This window comes from Mauremys mutica, chromosome 7 (assembly GCF_020497125.1).
Source record: "Mauremys mutica isolate MM-2020 ecotype Southern chromosome 7, ASM2049712v1, whole genome shotgun sequence".
NCBI lineage: Eukaryota > Metazoa > Chordata > Testudines > Geoemydidae > Mauremys > Mauremys mutica.
The window spans coordinates 18782603-18802668 of record NC_059078.1 but is presented as its reverse complement, the minus strand read 5'-3'; the positions used below and the strand labels follow the sequence as shown (position 1 = coordinate 18802668).

Genomic DNA, 20066 nt, shown 5'->3' with positions numbered 1-20066 from the left:
TTATGGCATCATATGCTGAGTCTCAGGTCATAATATCCATGCTGGGGACTGACTTCCATTGTTTTACCGTTTCACATCAGAGCACCTATGGACAGTGATTATTTTATCATGTAGGTAGGCTATTTCCTTAGCATGTAATGAGGGCTTTTTTTTTTTTATTATTGTTTATTTATGATTCTGAGGGATTGTATGGAATGGTTTAGATGGCTGCCCAAGAGACTGGTATCCACTGTCTTATTTTCTGGGGCAGTCAGAATCCTTTAGGACATGAAGGAGGAGGATGCTTTTAAAACAGTTTTCATCAGTGGTAGCCGTTGTTGAGTCTTATATCAGCAAAAACAACGAGGGAGAGGGCATGACGTCCTTTTGTGTGGAACCTTCTGAGACTAAACAAATTGTATTTGGGCATTATAAAGCTTCTTTCATGAGCTAGGACAACCCCACTTCAATACAGTGCAGGAAGCTTTTCTGTATGTCTGCCTTAATGGAACATTATTACTGCTGAATCTCCCCCCTTTTCCGGATAACTTTACATTCTGGTTTCAGGTTAGATTGTTAAAATTAGTTTTCTAAAGGGGATTAATTTTTCCAGAGTAAAAATGATTTTCATCCTAATATCTGCTAAATTCCTGTGGAATATGAAACCTAAAGCAGTGCCTCTATTTGAGTCTGGCACACAGTTCAGTGCCCAAATTGCTTGTTCTAGCATTTGTCAAGACCTCCAGTGATAACTGACCATAAATCTCTGCTGTCATTTTCATGCCTGCTTTTTCAGAAACCCTAAGGGGGACTGCATGTTGAAAAATAACGTCTCCAGTTTCACTCTGCTGTGTGTTTGGACAAAGCTGATCAGAAAAACAGATCAGATACTCAGTTCTATTAATTAGGGGCGAGAGACTCCAAAAATGGAGATGGCAGTGAGAAGGCTGGAGGGATTAGGGGAGTACACTACCACCCCACCCAATTAGAAGCCACTGGTGCGTGTGATGAGGAGGTGGGGTAAAAAGATAGACTAGTCTTCCATACAATTAGGTGTGAAGGTGAGATTGAAGGTGAGTCTTGATAAATTTATCAGACGGCTGAAAAGGTTAAATCCTTATGGAAGCGGGAGTTTCGAGGGCAGTATGCTAGTAGGAAGTCCAGGGACAGCTTAGGTTTGGGAACTAAGGATTGAGCTTGTTCACCAGGGTCCTCGGAAGCATGGATGAAAGATGATGACACTTTCTTTCTCCTTATTGGGCTCTGACAGGGTTTCTGGTAAAACTTCCTAAATCCATTAATGGGGGCGGAGGGAGAAGGACAATAAACAAGTTAGTTCTTACCGGGCCGTCTGATCTGATCTTTCACTTATAATTTACTATTTAGGACCAGATTTTTTTAAAAAAGGTGCACAAGCAGTTACCACAATTGCATTTGCAAACAGTGTAATTCTGTGTATTTATTGCACATGCAATTAATGGAAAATTTTGGGCCTTGGATTCCTTGCAGCACTTTTTACGTATCTGTGAAACAAGGTACTCTGTGCTATGATGGCAGTACAGTCCGTAATAGTCACAAATTCTTTGAGGTTTAAAAAGAAACTTTTTATTCTTCACCCCCTACTTCACCATCTCTACGTTGTTAGCTCAAAGGTGGCTGGCTTGGGTTGTTAATTTTAATGGCTCCTTTTCCTGCCTTTGATTTCAAATGTGTTGTTGCTTAACAAGGCATTGACACTTATGTCAAAAGCTCAGTGTTCCAAGTAATAGGTTATTTCTCTTTCCTCTGCATCAGACTTTTGTTTGGCTTAGCAGAGCATGAGTATATGTCTGTGAAACAGCAGCAATCAGCTATTAATGATTTTTCTGTTTCTTGCTATGCTTGTTAATTCCAGCAGGTCTTATTCCTGTGCAAAGAAAGCATTTTTGTCAAGGTTTGCTCTGAAACTGACCTAAAGTACTAACTACAGCTGTCTACAAATCTAGAAGGCAAATTACACCCACACCTCAGACTGTATCCTATTTCCTATGGACTTTATCTCCAATTTCTTTTTAAAATGAAACTTTTTTGAAGATTTTTGGATTATAATTGCAAGCACTTCTATTCAAGAAAAGAAGAGCTAGTGTGGTTATTTGTTGGAGGTATGTATGCTTCTTAGCATCATTTATTTAAAAAAAGAAAAAAGACAGTGTAAGTCCTAAATAATGCATTTTTTTAAAAAATGGGAAATAAAACAATGGCACTTGGTTACTAGAGACAGGAACTGGTGGTGTTACCTTGCAGTGTAGGCAGTGAAACACAATTTCAGTTGCCCAGGAGTTTGAAAGTAAAGAAGCCCTATAGTAAATTGTTATATAGCTGAACAGAAAGCAAACTCTTGAAACCTGGGGCTCCCCCTTGCTGTAGTTAAGCAATATTTTTATTTGTGTAGTGAAGGAAAATCAAACTAGAAAGAAAATATGATCTGACAGGTTTTTTTTCTTTCCTTGGGAAAAAATAACCCTTGACATGCAGTTCTTAAATACACATTGCTAAAATATAAAGAACTTTGTAGAATAAATTGATTGAATATGCACATGTGCACTGATGCATTACTGGCACCAGAATATCAGAATTGCATTATATGTAAGATGACCTCATTTGAACCTACTGTAGGATTCTTCTAAAGGTTTCTTTCAAAATAAATAACTCACTTTTTTGAAACTGGTGTCCTTTATCCACACACTTTCACTCCTTTAAGTAACAGTGATTTAGAATGTTTATAGCACTTTTAATTTTCAGTGTTTTATTAACATAGCTAATTTCTCGATGTTTCTCTGAGGCAGATGTTTTCCCCATTTTATAGAGAAGACACAGGCATAGAGATGAAAAGTCTTATCGAAAATCAGAAGGTGTCTGTATTAATGGTGACTAGAACTGGGGCATACCTGATAATGCCTTGTCTGCTTGTCAACCATTGAGTCAGAAACAAAATTAAAAATACTTTCTATTTCATTGCAAGATCTCAAAAGTTCTTTACCAACATTAGTAATCTTCACAGCACCCCTTTGAGAGAGAGGTTAAATATTATCCTCATCTTACAGAATTCAACAGTCTCAGAGAAGTAGTAACTTGCCCAGGGTCACAAGTACACCACAGCCAGGACTCCCTACCATGTGTGAGCTACAAGACCATCCTCCACATATAACATAACGGGAACGGGAAAAGAGACTTGATTGTCCCATGAAAATGCCTCAGTGTTTGGGGGCTAGAGAGCAGTCAGTAGTGTACCTGACTCTTTTTTTGCCTTCCAGTTCTATTTAGCCGAGTCTTTTTCTTAAGAAAAAAAGAACCTGAAATATGTTAATTCCATCTGTTAGGTTTGTATCTTCAGGCCTTTAGGAATCACTGCGTGTACAATGATACTACCTGAAATGATACTGTCTTTTCTCCTTATGAATCTTTATAAATACTGCCATCTTTTCTCTCCATTTTAGACTTCCATGTTGACATCCACTAGCAGTGGCAGGCAGAAAATCTACTTCCACCTCACTATGGTGGAATGTAGCCAAAGCAGGTCATTGTTCTAGAAGAGTATGATGGTTCAGCCTCTTTTATTTGGAGGAGAGGAGGGCAAGAGGAAGAGAAGGAAAGGCCTTTTGAAGGTTGGCGTGTAACTGAAATACACAACATGCTACATGACCTAGATCATTTTTACACTAATTTAATACATATTACGGAGCATATTTAACATCCTGAAATTCAAATGGGGGCAGAGGCAGACTGAAGGCAGGAAATTTAAAATGCTGTGGGGATTAATTTCTTTAGCATAGCAGCATTGCTTAGAATAGGGGACTGGTAGTCAGTAAGGAGACCTGACTTCTGTTCCCATTTCTGAGAGGTGAGTTTATGTAAGTGTGTAATTTGTGGTAGAAAAGCAAGAACTCATCATTGTGTGCAGATGAACATTGTTTTTAACTAGGAAAATAGCACACAACTATAATAGTAACCAGACAAGTTTGTTAAAAGAAAGATACTGACATGGTATTAATGACCTGCAGAAATTACATGCATTACAAGGAGATTGCCTTAAAAGCTGGATAGTCTTTTCTAGTTCTTCAAAACTTGCATTCCAGTTATAGGGCACTGAAGTGTGGTGAAATGAGTGACGTATCGACACACTTTATAATCATGTGAATGGGTGTCACAAGATGATACAGTCTGGATATCTGTTGGATTATGAAAACACTACTAGGATATAAATCCAACATTCACTGGTTATGTGAACTAATTTGGGTTTTTTTTATTGTAGTCTATTTATTAGTTTGTTTCTTTTCACTAGTTTAGTTGGCCTTGATCATTTCAAGAATACATCAAGAACAGCTGCTCCCAAACATAGATTATATGTACAGTTTGGTGAGAGATTTTTCATCTCCTCTAGGTATGGTGGCTTAGAGTGCCCACAATAAGGGTTTTAGACTTTCGGATAAATGGATAACTCCTGTCTGGAGTTTCAAAGCACCTTACAAACATTAAGATGCAGCATCTTTGGAAATAGGTAAATATTTGTGTAAAAACAGGAAAAGTGAGGGAAGAATGGTTGTGGCTGTCAGAGATTACACAGCAGGGCTAAGGTGGAAATGTGATTAAAACCCTGGTCCTGACTCTCAAACCTTTGTTTTGAGAACTAGAGAACACTGTGTCAGACAGGCAGATTGAAGGGGGCGGGGGGAACATCCCTTTTTTTTTTTTTTTCAAAATACAAAGATGGTTTTCTGCCTAAACAACAAGTGCTTCTCTGGGAACATAGCATGTGTATTAAGTCAGTTAGCATGTTTTAGGACTCTTCTAGGGTTAACTGTTGTCTTTGAAAGACAAAATAGCTACAAACATGCTAGATGAAGTGTGCATGTTTCAGTGAGGTGAAGATTCTCTCCAGTTTTTTTCAGTTGGGTTTGCTGAAGGTACAAGGGCAGGTGCAAACTTTTCATCCAGAGGAAGAGTTCTGTGTGATGGATAGTTTAGTGAATGAGTTGCCACCTCAAGCGTTTCTCATGCTGATGACCTTTCATCCCTCTTCCCCCTTCTGTCCCCGGCAACCGCTCTGCTTCAGCTGCGGACTGGGTTCATATGGGGATGCAAACACTGCATTGACTCTGGGTTAGCTTTGGCCAGTTTGGCTTACTGAAGTTTTACAGATGCTGGGAGAATACTGGCTGTGGCCTGTGGACTAGATCTGTACACCCTAGGCTTGTAGAATTTGAGAGGAAATAATCAATGCTCCTCTGAGGGAAGTGCTAGGTGCCAGTGTCTGTCAAATGAGTGGTTGTTAGGCCCTTGATCAAGAAACACCCGCCTAGATAGTGATATTGCTAACTATGTCCCTCCCCCAAGTTCTCTTAGTCCTTGTCTACACTGCTACTTTATAGCGCTGCGACTTTCTTGTTCAGAGGTGTGAAAAAGCACCCCCCTGAGCGCTGCAAGTTTCGGCGCTGTAAAGTGGCAGTGTAGTCAGTACCCCAGCGCTGGTGAGGTGGTTTTGTTATTTTTTACAGCGCTCTCTCCCAGCGCTGGTGCTGCGACTACACAGCCACGTTAAAGCACTGCCACGGCGGCGCTTTAACATTGCTAATGAAGACATACCCTTAGGATGATATTATTGGGAAAGTCAGGGATAGACTAGCACAGTGGCTTTCAGCCTTTCCTTCCATGACCCTGACAGCAGAAACATTTTCAAACCCCTTCTTACCTAGCTGTAAAGAAAGGGAGAATGGCCAAATCATGACCCCCCAAAATGTGCCCAGTCCCATTGGGGATGGTGGATTACCTATGCTCTGGCAATATCTGAAATTCTCAGATTTCCTTCCTACTGTGCATTTCCATGTACAGTTTCAGGCCAGAACTTTATTGGTTTTGTTCATCTGTTTTCTGCTAGTGATAGACAAAGGACAATTGTCCAAACTGACTCTTAGATCAATTGACAGCCTTCATTGTAGCTGTTTAATTTTCAGGCAGTGGAAGTGTAGCGAGGATCGCTCAAGTGATTGTTCTTTGCTTTTTAGAGATACCATAGGCACAGATGTGTAACTCCTAACCCTAAGGGCTATCTTAGCATTCCACAGCACTGTATTGTCATACCTCCTGTTTTGTACTTTGTACGGTTGAATTCTACAAATCCTTTTAATCTGATCCAGTGTAATGGCTCTACGTTCCCATTGCCTGTCCAGGATAGGCATTTGGCTTAGTATGAGCTGGTTGAAGCTTGATATTGGCTTGCAGTGGAGTAGCTTAACAGTAAGGCGGGGGGATGGTGCATGGGGCGATATGATAATGAAGGGCTTTGCTGCTTCTTTGAGGCAGCTCATGATTTAGGGCTTCCCTTGCATTCCCATTTTCTCCTGGCAATGGCATTCCAGCTTGCTTCAGTGGCCAAAGTATTTTTCTGTCTGTACGTGGTATGAGCATTGTGATCACTTCCCTCATGTTTCAGAGTAGCAGCGGTGTTAGTCTGTATCTGCAAAAAGAACAGCAGTACTTGTGGCACCTTAGAGACTAACAGATGTATTTGAGCATAAGCGTTTGTGGGCTACAGCCCACTTCATCAGAATCATAGAATGGAACATATAGTAAGAAGATATATACACACATACAGAGAACATGAAAAAGTGGAAGTAGCTAGTTATCCCTGCTTTAATGACCTCCAGATTGGATTACAGTGGTGCTAAATGGGGCTACACAAGCAAGCTGTGACTATGTCATAGCTCACTGCTTAGCAAGGCTGGCGGGAGGGACTCCATTCAAAACATCACACTAAATAGTGTGCTGTTGACATTTGATGTTTAATAGCTTACCAAGGCTCCATAGGCTGCGCTGGCTGCATTTTCACTTCTGGATGCAATTTAAGGTGTTGATCTATAAAGCCCTAGGAGGTGAAAGCTAATTGAGACCACCTTTCTCTGTGCCCCTCTTTGGCAGTTAAGGTCAACAGATAGACTCTTGCTAATAGACCTGTGATAGAAATAGCATATATGGGAATACAGATCTGATACAAACTCTATTTTTATTGTAAATAGGTTTTATCTTAAAGCTTTGCAGTAACTTTTCTCTGTCCAGATGGAAACTTCTAAAGATAAGCTATTTGATCTAACATCCAGTTCCTAAAAAAAAGATGACTACATTAATTTTTTTAAGACAATGATATCTGGTCACATGTTCAAATGTTAATTTCGATCGATGAATGTTGAGTGGCTATTAGTTGCCAGGGTCCTTTCCTTTTTTTTTGTAGGACTTTGTGCATAACTTTCAATACACTGGTGACAGTCATCTCGACCTTTTCACTCAGAGGGAGGGTTGATAAAAATTGATTTTTAAAATTTAAATAGTTTTTAAAAAAATCAGTTTAAAATATGAAGTTGACAACCTATGCTAAGGCCTACATTTATAATCTAATATTTTTTGTATTTAATTTAAAGGACTTTAAAACTCAGCATCAGTTTAATACTTAAAGGAACTTGATGTCTAAGATTACAAGAGCTGAAGAGTTTTGAACCCCCTGTTATCTTAGGTCATGTCTGCACTACAGAATTTTGTTGATCTCGCTTATGTAGGCATAAAGCTACCGCAGTTATTAAATTGTTTGCGTGTGCACACTTGACTCCTTGTGTCTGCATCGTGTGTTCTCACCAGGCACACATCTATCAATTATCATCATTGTGAGACTGCTCCTCAAAGCCAGTAAAGGTTGATGTAAGCAACTCAGGCTATGTCTAAACTACCACGGTAAGTTGACATATGCTATGCAACTCCAGCCACGTGAATAACATATCTGGAGTCGATGTACATTAGGTCGAGTTACCACGGGGTCTACACCGCAGGGGGTCGACGGGAGAGTTTTTCCTGTCGACTTACCTTACTCTTCTCGTCGGGGGTAGAATACAGGAGTCGACTGGAGAGCGATCTGCTATCGATTTGGCAGGTCTTCAGTCCATCAGCGGTCGATTTAGAGATCTAGTGATCTCAGAGCGTTGATCTTGGCTGTAGTGTAGATGTAGCCTGAGTTTCAACACTGACCTGTTGAACTAATTACATCGACTATGACCCTACAGCAGTGGTTTTCATCCTGTGGTCTGTGGACCCTTGGCAGTCCACAGACTTATTTCCAAAGCTCTGCATTTGAAAAATTTTAGGGGTCTGCCAATGAAAAAAGGTTGAAAACCACTGCTCTACACCACTCGTAGGTGGCCTTACTAAATCGGCATACAGAGGCACCTAGGTCAGCATGAGCCAAATTTAAGTGAAGACACTTGTGCAGCTAGGTTAATGCAAGGCAGCTTATGTCGACCTAATCGTGTAGGGTAGACCTGGCCTTATTTTTCTATTTTTGTCCTTTCTTGTTAACTGAGAGGTGTCCCAGCTTTTTTATTCTTTAATTTTAGGGTGTGATGGTGTGCATGAGTGTGAATGAGCACTTGTAAAGTCCACACAGGGAAGGCACCAGAAAATTACCCAAACTTAAATATCCCTCAGCACAGTCCCATAAAGATAATTAGACTGTGTGCTATCTTCTGAACGTGCTGAGAAACTTAAGTCAGCTGTAAACTGCCAAACAAGTTGTCCCAGGAGGAAGTTTGTAACTGGTTCTGAGGTTGTGGTTCTGATATTAGAGACTTCTTTATTTCAGTGTTAAAATATTTAACCAGCTCCGAGTTCTGATTTGATTCACTTTGGTAAAATGCTTTAGTTTATAACAAATGGATGGCCACCTCCTTAGATGCTTTCTTTAGGATTTATAAGGGTTATTTGTTGTATTATGCTGATAACTAGTCAAATGTAATGTAATTTGAATCCAATATTGATGCTAACTCTGATTTCATCTTGATTGGGCAATTGTATTATTTATTTTTTTTAGTTTAGCATTACAAACAGCAGCCTAGTTTTAGTGATACCTGATTTTATTTTTGTTTAATAAATTGTTTAAGACAACATTGAGTCACATTTCTTTCAATAAGAATCCTTGAGGACCTGGGTGTGTATATTAGCTGATCAGCCTACAAGCCTGACCAGTTTCCCCAATTAGCCTTTGATTCTGAAAGGCCTTAGATGTGGGCAGAGTGTTTTCTGTGGGCTGCCCTTAACTTTGGAGCTTGCTTCCCACATGGGTCAGTAGTCTGATTATCGGTGCATAGTGAAAGCCTGTCTGTTTACTCAAGCCTTCAGATGAATTTGGCAGATGGGGAAAGATGTGTTCTTTAGAGATGGTTCTAGTTATTGGTTTGAGACATTGCCTCTACATTAATCATTCCTGTTGTGGTAGCTGTAAGCTTGGAGTGTCCTTACAGCTAGTTATTGGCATCATAACACTTAAAACTATTTATTATTTGTATTACCATAGTGCAAACTGACTAGTTATAAATGCACCTCGATAGAGATTTATGCAATGGACAAATGACATGCCTAAAGGAGTATATGTTAGTTCTTTTGCATAATCCTCCATCAGTCTTTAGTTACTTTTATACAGAGGCCTTAAAAATTCATCTACTTTGTCCTTCTTTCAGGCACAAAATCTACATGCCTGTCTTTAATACGCTAAAATCCAAACTATTACTCATTAAAAAATGTGCCCAAGTGAGTGGGTAAGTAGATTTTTATAAGGGCAAGTAGTAGCTATGGGCTTTTTAAAAAATGCTTATAAAAGGTCATCAGTGTGTGCACACTTGACCTAATCAATCAGGTGTATCTTTGGGAATATAGTGAATTTGAACTCATACACTGTCTCTGGCTACATGAGCCATTGCAACTTCATAGCAAAATGCCTAATCTAGTTATATAGACCTCCTATCTCTTCTTGTTCCACAGGCCATAGAATTGACTGTTTCTAAAGGATGAAGTTCAGTCTTAGCAATCACTGAATACTTTTTTCTAAATGTAATTGATCTGCATTTTGTAGTTCATACCTTGCCACTGAGATTGTCCAACATCCTTTTTTAATAACATCACTATAGACAATAGAAACAAAAGAAATAGAATAGAATTATATGTATGGTGGCAGGGAGAGAGTCTGAGATCCAGGCTTTTTTCTCTATCTAGTAATATTTAATTTACTACCAGTATATCGCTTTGTCTTCAAAATGCTATACAAATTAATTCAGTATCAATAAAATGATGTAGAAATGTCTCAGTTTCTATAATACTAGTTTGTTTGTAGTAACTTACAGGGTAATTTTCCTTCTAGATTTAAGTGTTTCCAGTCTCCAAGTATAGTATTTGGAGATGTAGTCATATCATATAACACTCTTTCAATTCCACTAGTATCTCTGCAGGATGTTAAACAGCAGCTACTAAACAGATGTTAAACAGCAGCTACTAAACAGATGTTAAACAGCAGCTACTAAAAACTTCTGGGTCCGAGTTATCTAAACCTATTGATTTTAAAATCAATAGGTTTAGATAACTCGGACCCAGAAGTTTTTATAAAGACAGTTGTGGAGTGGGCTGGACTGTTAATGTTGGTTTTCCAGAAGAAAGTTAATGTTGTGCCAATATTTAAAAAGGGGAAACTGGATGACCTGGTAAATTATAGGCCTGTTGGTCTGACATAAATTTTGGGCAAGATAATGAAGCGGCTGATGCACAACTCAATTAATAAAGAATGAAAGCAGGGTAATATAATTAATGCCATTCAACATGGAATTATGGAAAATAGATCCCTGTCAAACTAACTTGGTACACTTTTTATGAGACGATAAATAAGGTAATAGTATTGGTGTAATATATTTAGATTTCTGTGAGGATGCGACTTTGGCATCACATGACATCTTGACTGAAAATCTAGGAGGATATAAAATTAACATGACACATTAAATGGATTAAAAGCTGGCTGATAGGACTCACAGTGTAACTGTAAATGGTGAATCATTGAACAAGGTGTATTCCTAGTGGAGGTCCTGCTGGAATCGGTTCTTAGCCCTTTTCTACTTAACATTTTTATCAGTGACCTGGAAGAAAACAGTCATAGCCGATAAAGCTAAAGATGATACAGAATTTGGGGGAGTGGTAAATAATGACGAGGATAGGTCACTGATTCAGAAACTAGGGATCACTTAGTAAGCTGGGCACAAGCAAACAATGTGTTTTAATACAGGTAATATATAAATATAGGAACAAAGGATGTAGGCCATACTTATTGGATGGGGAACTCTATCCTGAGAAGCAGTGACTCTGAAAAAGATTTGGGGGTCGTGGTGGGTAATCAGCTGAACATGAGCTTTCAGTGTGACATTCTGGCCAAAAAAGCTAATGCAATCCTGGGAAGCATAAACAGGAATCTCAAGTAGGAGCAGAGGTTATTTTACCTCTGTATTTGGCACTGGTGCAGTCACTGGTGTTAAACTGTCTCTAGTTCTGGTGCCCACAATTCAAGAAGGATGTTGATAAATGGGAGAGGGTTCAAAGAAGAGCCACAAATGATTAAAGATTATAAGACATTCTTTATAGTGATAGACTTAGCGCTCAATCTGATTAACTTAACAAAGAGAAGGTTAAAGGGGAGCCTTGATCGCAGTCTAGAAGTATCTACTTGGGGAACAAATATCTTCTAATAGGCTCTTCAGTCTAGAAGAAGAAAGGTGTAATGTGATCCAAAAGCTGAAAGTTGAAGCTATACAAATTCAGATGGGAAATAAGGCCCAAAATTTTAACAGTTAAATTATTCTAGTGGTTAATAACTCTATCAAAGGTTGAGATGGATTCTCAAGCACACCATTTTTAGAAAAATATCCAGTCTTGACTTAAAGATCTGTTCTAGGAATTATTTTGGGGAAGTTCTATGACCGGTGTTACACAGGAGGCAGTCAGACTAGTAGGCGATTGTAGTAATCCCTTCTGGCCTTGGAATCTATGAATATAGGTATAACCCCACTGATGTTTTAATACTGGATTAAAAGAATAGAATGCTCTGTATTTTAATCCCTTGTTTTAGTTATTTTCTTATGTCCAGACAGCCGACTGGATTGTCTCTTCTGAATGTTTTTTTCCTTGCTGCTAGCCAAGTGGGAGAGGGCAGACTCACTTATTAGATATTCATGAACAAGTGACTTGAGGCATCTACAGCTCTAGTGCCCTCAAACACTTCACAGAGGAAGGAACATACACTAATACCACTATGTATGGTGCAAGACCTCTGAAAAAAGGAAATTGCTTTCAAGTCTCCTCCTTGTGCCTGCTGAAGTCTTCCACCCAGGGAGTTTAGAGCAGAATGTCACTGATTCACATTAATGACTAAAGACCCTTTGGGAAATATTGAATTTTGCAAACCATTGAATAATAGAAACCAGATCTGTGAACTGAGGTGCAGGTTCAAGCATACTGTATGGTAGTGTTATCTCTCATGCTGAAATATTATAATGAAAATGAATGTGCCATGGTAAATTACCAGGTCCACAAAGATCATAGAGAAAATAAATGAGAATCTACTGTCAATTATTCCAAGCAGGGGTTTAGTTAGTAATTTGCAGGTGTATTTGCTGGTCACCTTCCTCCACCTTACCCATACATCCCTACTGCTTACAACATATTTGGCATTTCCCACAGTAGATGTATTATCCAATATATAACCACAACCATATTATATTAGTTAGCTGGTGAGTTGTTACTGTTCTTTACTAAAATGTGTGAGGAATCAAATTGTGAGTTGTTAACCATGGCAGATAGTGCCAGTTACTTACTTCCGTGTGATAATTGCTGATAAACATCAACTTTATAATGATGACCACTGTGTATATCCATAGGATACACGTGGTTTGTAGTTAATATGTGCATTCTTCAAAAACACATCAAGACTAGTCATAGGGAAAATTTAGGAAGCATAAACCCCTGTTATTAAAAAACAAAAAATCAAACTAAACTATAATTGTATGAAGGCAGATTAAAATACTTAAACCGTAGTCAGTTCAGAGGCAGTAGTATCCTGAACAGGCAGCTGCCCAAAGCCTAGCTTTAGGTTTGCAAATAAAGTATTTAACTGATATAGAAATAAAAAGGCTGATCAATGATACATACTGTAATATCAGGGCTACAGGCATATGATGCTCCCTAAAGGAATCTGCTTTGATTCTAGCCAACTTTGGGCTGTAAACCTGAGCCTCTATTCAGTTTTGGGTGAACTTGGGCTTCATTTCAAACAAATCCATTATCCCTCCCATTGCTTTTTTTGGAAAGGTATTTATGATTTAAACTGTGACCTGAAAGTGCGGCCACACTTTCAGGTCACACTTTTATGGTGACTTTGCATAGAAATATTGGGTGCATGAACACTTGAATCAAAACATGTTGTCAAGCTCACTTTGTGCAAATCAAAATGGACAAGTTAAGCACAGTTCCAGCGTGGCTATAACAAGTAGTCATTCAAAGAGCTAGTGTGTGGATGCATGTGAATTATTCTCAGTAGCCCTGTTTTGTTCATGAAAATCAATGGCATCACCAGGAGGGGCTGTAATTAGACTTGCAGGAAGAGCCGATGGGCCATAGGCCAAAAACAACTGATATCACTTATCAGTATGTACTTAACATTCATTTTTGTAGCCTCTGAGCACCATAAACTCAAGATGTGTAGTCATTCATTGCTGTTACAAAACAACCTGTTGGGATCAATCTACTAGATTGAGGCGTCTCTGACCTCACAGTGGGTTATTTAAACCTTTCCAAGTGGAGATGCTGAAACCTTGCAAAGAAAGGTGACTTGATAAAGTATGTGAACCCTGATCCAGGTTTAGTACATCAATAACATGCACTTCTGTGTCACTTTCCACCTAAAGATCTCAGATCAGTTTGGAAAAAATTGAATAAATATCAGCAATGTTGTGATACACGCGAGTACCCCTTGGTTCAGATGGTGAAGCTCAGAGGTCAGTTGACTTTCCTGATGTTACACCAATTCTGTGCTATAGTTGGGATAGAACCCATAATGCCAAACTCCTAATTTGTGCTATAATCATTATTGCCTCTCCACATTCCTTGGAAAAGCTTTGTGCAAGAATAATTCTCTACTCCATGAAGCACTGTATAGACTTCTGAAAGGTGTCTGTGTTGTGCTGCTCTTTCCTGACTTAAACTACTTTTTGTATGCAGCACTAGTGGGAGGGATTCCTTCTTAGTAAACTTAGTAAAATCAATGTAAAAAGTCCAACCCAAAATTAAGATCTCATGTGAAATTAATTTTAAAAACTTATTTTGTTTAGAGTACACCTATTTTAAATGATACATTCCATCCCCATAATGAGAGGACAAGCTTCCCTGCTTGTTTTATTTGGGAAAATTTCAGTCAGGAAGGAAAAAGTTTCTTAGGGCTTGTCTACACTGGCACTTTACAGTGCTGCAGCTTTCTTGCTTGGGTTTGGAAAAACAGCCCCCGCTGTAAAGTGCCAGTGTAGACAGTGCACCCGCGCTGGAAGCCGCGCCCCTCGTGGAGGTGGTATTTTTTTTAGAGCTTCGGGAGAGCTCTATCCCAGCGCTCTGCTGCGACTACACAAGCCACATGCTTTAATGTCATCAGTGTAAACTAGCCCTTAGAGCAGGGGTTCTCAAACTGGGGGTTGGGACCCCTCAAGATTGTGCGATTATTACATGGGGATCGCGAGCTGTCAGCCTCCACCCCAAACCTTGCTTTGCATCCAGCATTTATAACGGTGTTAAACACATAAAGTGTTTTTAATTTATAAGGGGAGTTGCACTTAAAGGCTTTCCATTTGAAAGAAGTCACCAGTACAAAGGTTTGAGAATCACTGCCTTAGAGGAAGTGGCTGAGGAATTTTGAAGTGGGGCACGAATAAAAAAAATTAAATAAATAAAATAATTGGAGATATACCAATCTCCTAGAACTGGAAGGGACCTCAAAAGGTCATCGAGTCCAGCCCCCTGCCTTCACTAGCAGGACCAATTTTTTGCCCCAGATTCCTAAGTGGCCCCCTCAAGGATTGAACTCACAACCGTGGGTTTAGCAGGCCAATGCTCAAACCACTGAACTATCCCTCCCCCCTTAGCAGTGTTTCAGATTCAAAAGTCAGTAAAGCAGCATAAGCCAGACTTCTATATGAGCCATCAGTTAGCCAACAGGTCTTGTTTACTTTTTGTTAACCGAATTTGTTTTGCATATTTTGCATCATGTCAGAAGAAATGCAGATACTTTCGAGGTGGTTTTGCTGTCTGCCAACCGCTTTTCAAACGACAGCTATTTGTGTCTGACATGGAAGAACTTTAAGGTCCCTGTCAACAGTTGCAGGAGAACTAACCCTCATTTGGTAGATTCAGACTAATTCCTTTGTATATCTAGCAGGAGAGCCCTTTAGGTGCATATTTCAAAGATAATTCATAAAAGCAGGACCAGCTTAGGAACTGGAGGGGTAAAATGAGTAATTTGGGTCTGCAGTGGATTTCTTTCCATTCTATGGCTGATTAAGAGTTTCTGGTTCACGTTCAGTCCTATAAGCTGTTTCACGTCGAAGTGGAATGGTTCAATTTTTTTTACTAAAGTTATGCATCGAAGTTTTTGTACATTTTATATTGATTGTGGTGAAATCAGCAAGAAAGTTTTGTGATTCTGCTGAGTTGTGTGAAAACTAATCTTGGTTTGAAGTGTCTTCTGTTATTGTCCCCATAGGTAAGTCAGCTATTGAGCACTGAAAGATCTAATAGTGAATATTTGGACTTGATTCACTGGGGGAGGAATTTATTACTCCAGGCCTGGATAGTGTGTGTGGTGTGTGGTTGTTTTTTTTTTTTAAACATCACTTTTTGTAAATGTGCTTTCCAAAGTGAAGGAATAACAGTACTAGTTTAAACCATGCATAATGTGTGTTTGGTGGTGTTTGAGGGTACATCTACACTACAGGATTATTCCGATTTTACATAAACCAGTTTAGTAAAACAGATTGTATAAAATTGAGTGCACGCGGCCACAATAAGCACATTAATTCGGTGGTGTGCGTTCACGGTCCGAGGCTAGCTTTGATTTCTGGAGCGTTGCACTGTGGGTAGCTATTCCATAGCTATCCCATAGTTCCCGCAGTCTCCCCCCGCCCCTTAGAATTCTGGGTTGAGATCCCAGTGCCTGATGGGGCAAAAATCATTGTCGCGGGTGGTTCTGGGTAAATGTCGTCAGTCAGTCCTTCCTCCGGGAAAGCAACGGCAGACAATCATTTCGCGCCCTTTTTCCCTGGATTGCCCTGGCAGACGCCATATCATGGCAACCATGGAGTCTGTTTTGCCTCTTGTCACTGTCACCGTATGTGTACTAGATGCCGCTGACAGAGACGATTCAGCAGCGCTACACAGCAGCATTCATTTGCTTTTGCATGATAGCAGAGATGGTTATCAGCCGTTCTGTACCATCTACCATGCCATTGTAAATTGGCAATGAGATGATGGTTACCAGTCCTTTTGTGCTGTACCATCTGCTGCTGTCATAGGTGCCCCTGGCTGAGCTCAGCCGGGGGCGCAAAAGACAAAAATGGGAATGACTCCCCAAGTCAATCCCTCCTTTATGGTATCTAAAAATAGAATCAGTCCTGCCTAGAGTATGGGGCAAGTGTACTAGAGAACCAGTGTATCAGAGAACCAGAGAGCACAGCCGCTCCGTGTCAGATCGCGCAGAAATGATGAGCTGTATGCCATTTACAGGGGGTGCCCCTGCAACAACCCCACCTGTTGATTCCCTCCTCCCCCAGCTTTCCTGGGCTACCGTTGCAGTGTCCCCCATTTGTGTGATGAAGTAATAAAGAATGCAGGAATAAGAAACAGTGACTTGGTAGTGAGATAAAATGAGGGGAAGGCAGCTTCCAGCTGCTATGATAGTCCAGACAGGACAGAATCTGTTCTTTACACATGAAAGGCGGGGGCTGATGGAGCTCAGCCCCCTGTTGCTATGATGAAGATGGTTACCAGCCGTACTGTACCATCTAATGGGAATGATCAGGAGTTTTTTACCCAGGCGCTCCCAGCCGACCTCACCGGAGGCCAGCCAGGAGCACTCACGGGCTGATGATGAGGACGGATACCAGTCCTTTTGTACTGCACCATCTGCCACAAGGCTGATGATGACGATGGATATCAGCCATATTGTACCATCAGCCACCCATGAGGGGGGGCGAGTATGCTGCCGTTGACTGCTGCAGCATCGCGTCTATCAGCAGCATTCAGTAAACATAGGGTGACATTTAAAAGAGTCAAGAGGATTTTTTTCCCTTTTACTTCTGGGGGTGGGTGAGGGGGGTAAATTGACGAGCTATGCCCTGAACCACCGCGGACAATGTGTTTGACACTACAGGCATTGGGAGCTCAGCCAAGAATGCAAATGCTTTTCAGAGACTGCAGGAACTGTGGGACCGCTTGAGTCCTCAGTCCCCCCCTCCCCCCCTCCATGAGCATCCATTTGATTCTTTGGCTTTCCATTACGTTTGTCACGCAGCAGCGTGCTGAGTCCCTGCTGTGGCCTCTGTCTGGAGATTTTTTAAAAATGCTTTGGAATTTCGTTTTCTGTAACGGAGCTCTGATAGAACAGATTTGCCTGCCCATACAGCGATCACATCCGTACGGTCCATGCTGGAGCTCTTTTTGGATTTTGATTTCGGACTGCATTGCCACCCGTGCTGATCGGAGCTCCACGCTGGGCAAACAGGAAATGATATTCAAAAGTTCGCGGGGCTTTTCCTGTCTACCTGGCCACTGCATCCGAGTTCTGATTGTTGTCCAGAGCGGTCAGTGGTGCACTGTGGGATACCGCCCGGAGGCCAATACTGTCGATTTGCGGCCACACTAACCCTAATCCGATATGGTAATACCGACATTAGTGCTACTCCTCTCGTTGGGGAGGAGTACAGAAACTGGTTTAAAGAGCCCTTTATATCGATATAAAGGGCCTCTTAGTGTGGACGGGTGTGGCGTTAAATCGATTTAACGCTCCTAAAACCGGTTTAAACGCGTAGTGTAGACCAGGCCTGACTCTGTAATTTCTTCCCTGGCAGACACTGATTGCTGTCATTTGAAAAGCAGTAGGCAGGCAAGCAAAACCACCACCAAAGTGTTTGCATTTCTTCTCACCTGATGCAAAATATGCAAGGCGCACATTTTTTGTTGATGAAAAGTAATCAAGACTTGTTACTTATGGCTCTTATAAAAGTCTGTCTTAATTGTCTTACTGACTTTTGAATCTAAAAAACTTTTATTCGTGCCCCACTTTAAATCCCTCAGCCATTCTCTCTAAGAAAGCAATTTTCTATGATTTACACTGGCATACTATACAATTCTGCCAATGCAACTCACTTTGAGTTTCTCTGATTTTTTTATTCCAGTCCTGGGTATCTTTAGAACTGAAGCAGCTAATTCATTCCAAATCTATATACTGACATTGTCACATAGCAGATTCATCTAGGGATTAAAATTAGATTCCATCTCCATACTATCATGAGCAGTGCATTTGAGTATTTAACCAACCAATCCCAAAATCTACTTCTATTTTAGTCTGTAGCCTTTTGTCTTCCCTTGGGAAGTGCAGTGCAATGCCCTTATTTCCACTCTTTGTGGTTCATTTGTTCCTGACATTTGAGTCAGCTTTGACACATTGAAAGTGGCAGCGTTGCCTGGCAGAAAGGCAATGAGGATAAGAGCAGCTTTTCTCTTTGTACTTCTGAAAGGGGATCACCAGAATCCCTGACATGGCCCAAGGATGTTGTTACTCCAAAGCCTGGAGATTCTGCAGTCTGTATCATGATCCAGAGGAAAGGAAGAGTTAATAGCAAAAGGAAACAATGGGAGCCCAGTAAATTGCAGCTGCAGAATTTGAGATGCTTGTGAGGAACCGATAAGGTCTGTTCAGGCAAACTTGTAGGTAGAAAGATTATGGAAAGGGAATGGGAAATACAGATTTCTACTGTTTGTGGGGGACAGACCTGAAGAAGGGGTGAGTTTTATCTGCTCTCTTTGGATTGTGTGAATGTTTTCTGCTGTACTGATGTTGGCTTGTGAGCAGGAGGGGAAATACTCTGATAGATATTCACTTTGGGGCTTGTCATAGCAAATAAGGCCTCTGCATCTACTGCAGCAGAGATCTGAGATCTCCCACTCTGACTGTCCTCTCCCTGCTTTGCCCCCCCAGCCCCACTCCTCGTCCTACTGGTGATCAGCTGTGACTTCACAGTGCTAACTAAAGTCTGCTCATGCCTAATGGAGATCTTGCTATCAGTCATTGAGGAGACAGTTTTTCCTATTATTCTTTATCCTATTTTTGTTTCTTGACCTATATATGAAAAGGCATCTTAGTTCTTGGGGGAAGCCCTCTGTTCCTGTTTATGCATCCAGACCCCACTGATGTTTCAGTTTGAATCAGTTCAGGCAACCTCCTCATTGGTTGATGTGGAAATGCTTTTGATATCACCCACTGTGATTTTAGCTCTGTGGGGAGGTTTTTTGCACTTTTGGAATACTTCTCACATGTAGATCTCTCAGTGCTTTTACAGAGGTAGGTAAGTATTGCGGTTTTACAGAGGGGAAACTGAGTTGCAGAAGTCAAGTGAGTTGCCTGAGTTAGTCCTTGCCAGAGCTGGGATTAGAACTTAGCTTTTCGGACTCTGACTGGGAACTACTATTAGACCATACCAACTCTTGTCTGCAGAGATGTTCCTGGAAGATGCCCTGTGTAATACAGAGTTAAACTCAGAACACACCTTGTATAGGTGGACTTTTTTCTAAACAGAATGGTCTGTAATATCTTCCTGTGAGCTGGGTTTTTTCATTTCATTTATATTTTCAGAAGATTTGGTACCAAAAGTTCTGATGAAAAGACTTAGCTACACAAATAGCCTCAAGGAAGCAAAGAACAGAGCCACTTTTGAAAGGAAGTGCTGTAACTGGCTTGGCTGTCACCATTGTTTTGGTTTTGAGGGAGGAAAGGGGAGAGGAAGTTGTGGTATATTTGAAAGCTAGTCACAAAATAGTGTGAATGTTACAAATGTCCACTGCCAGGTGTGTAGCTGAATCTGTACAGTTGCACAAAGAGGAAGTGAATCTACAGCAGCCTTGCAAGACTCATTGTAGATAAATATTTCTGATGGACAAATATA

At 40.6% G+C, this 20066-nt stretch overlaps 1 protein-coding gene across 6 annotated transcripts in view; it reads left to right on the top strand.

The window, feature by feature from the left end:
- TMCC1 (transmembrane and coiled-coil domain family 1) overlaps positions 1-20066 on the top strand; it is a 198283-nt gene that overhangs the window by 5183 nt on the left and 173034 nt on the right. Inside the window, exons 2-3 of one of the 6 annotated variants that reach the window (XM_045024683.1) lie at positions 1874-2120; positions 3456-3623. The exons of 2 other annotated variants lie outside the window; for them this stretch is intronic. In XM_045024683.1, the coding sequence (XP_044880618.1) occupies positions 3555-3623 (69 nt within the window). In that variant the 5' untranslated portion in view covers positions 1874-2120; positions 3456-3554. Of the gene's footprint in view, positions 1-1873; positions 2121-3455; positions 3624-20066 lie in introns of those variants that run through there. 3 more of the 6 variants (XM_045024684.1, XM_045024691.1, XM_045024693.1) reach the window with 3 other exon arrangements.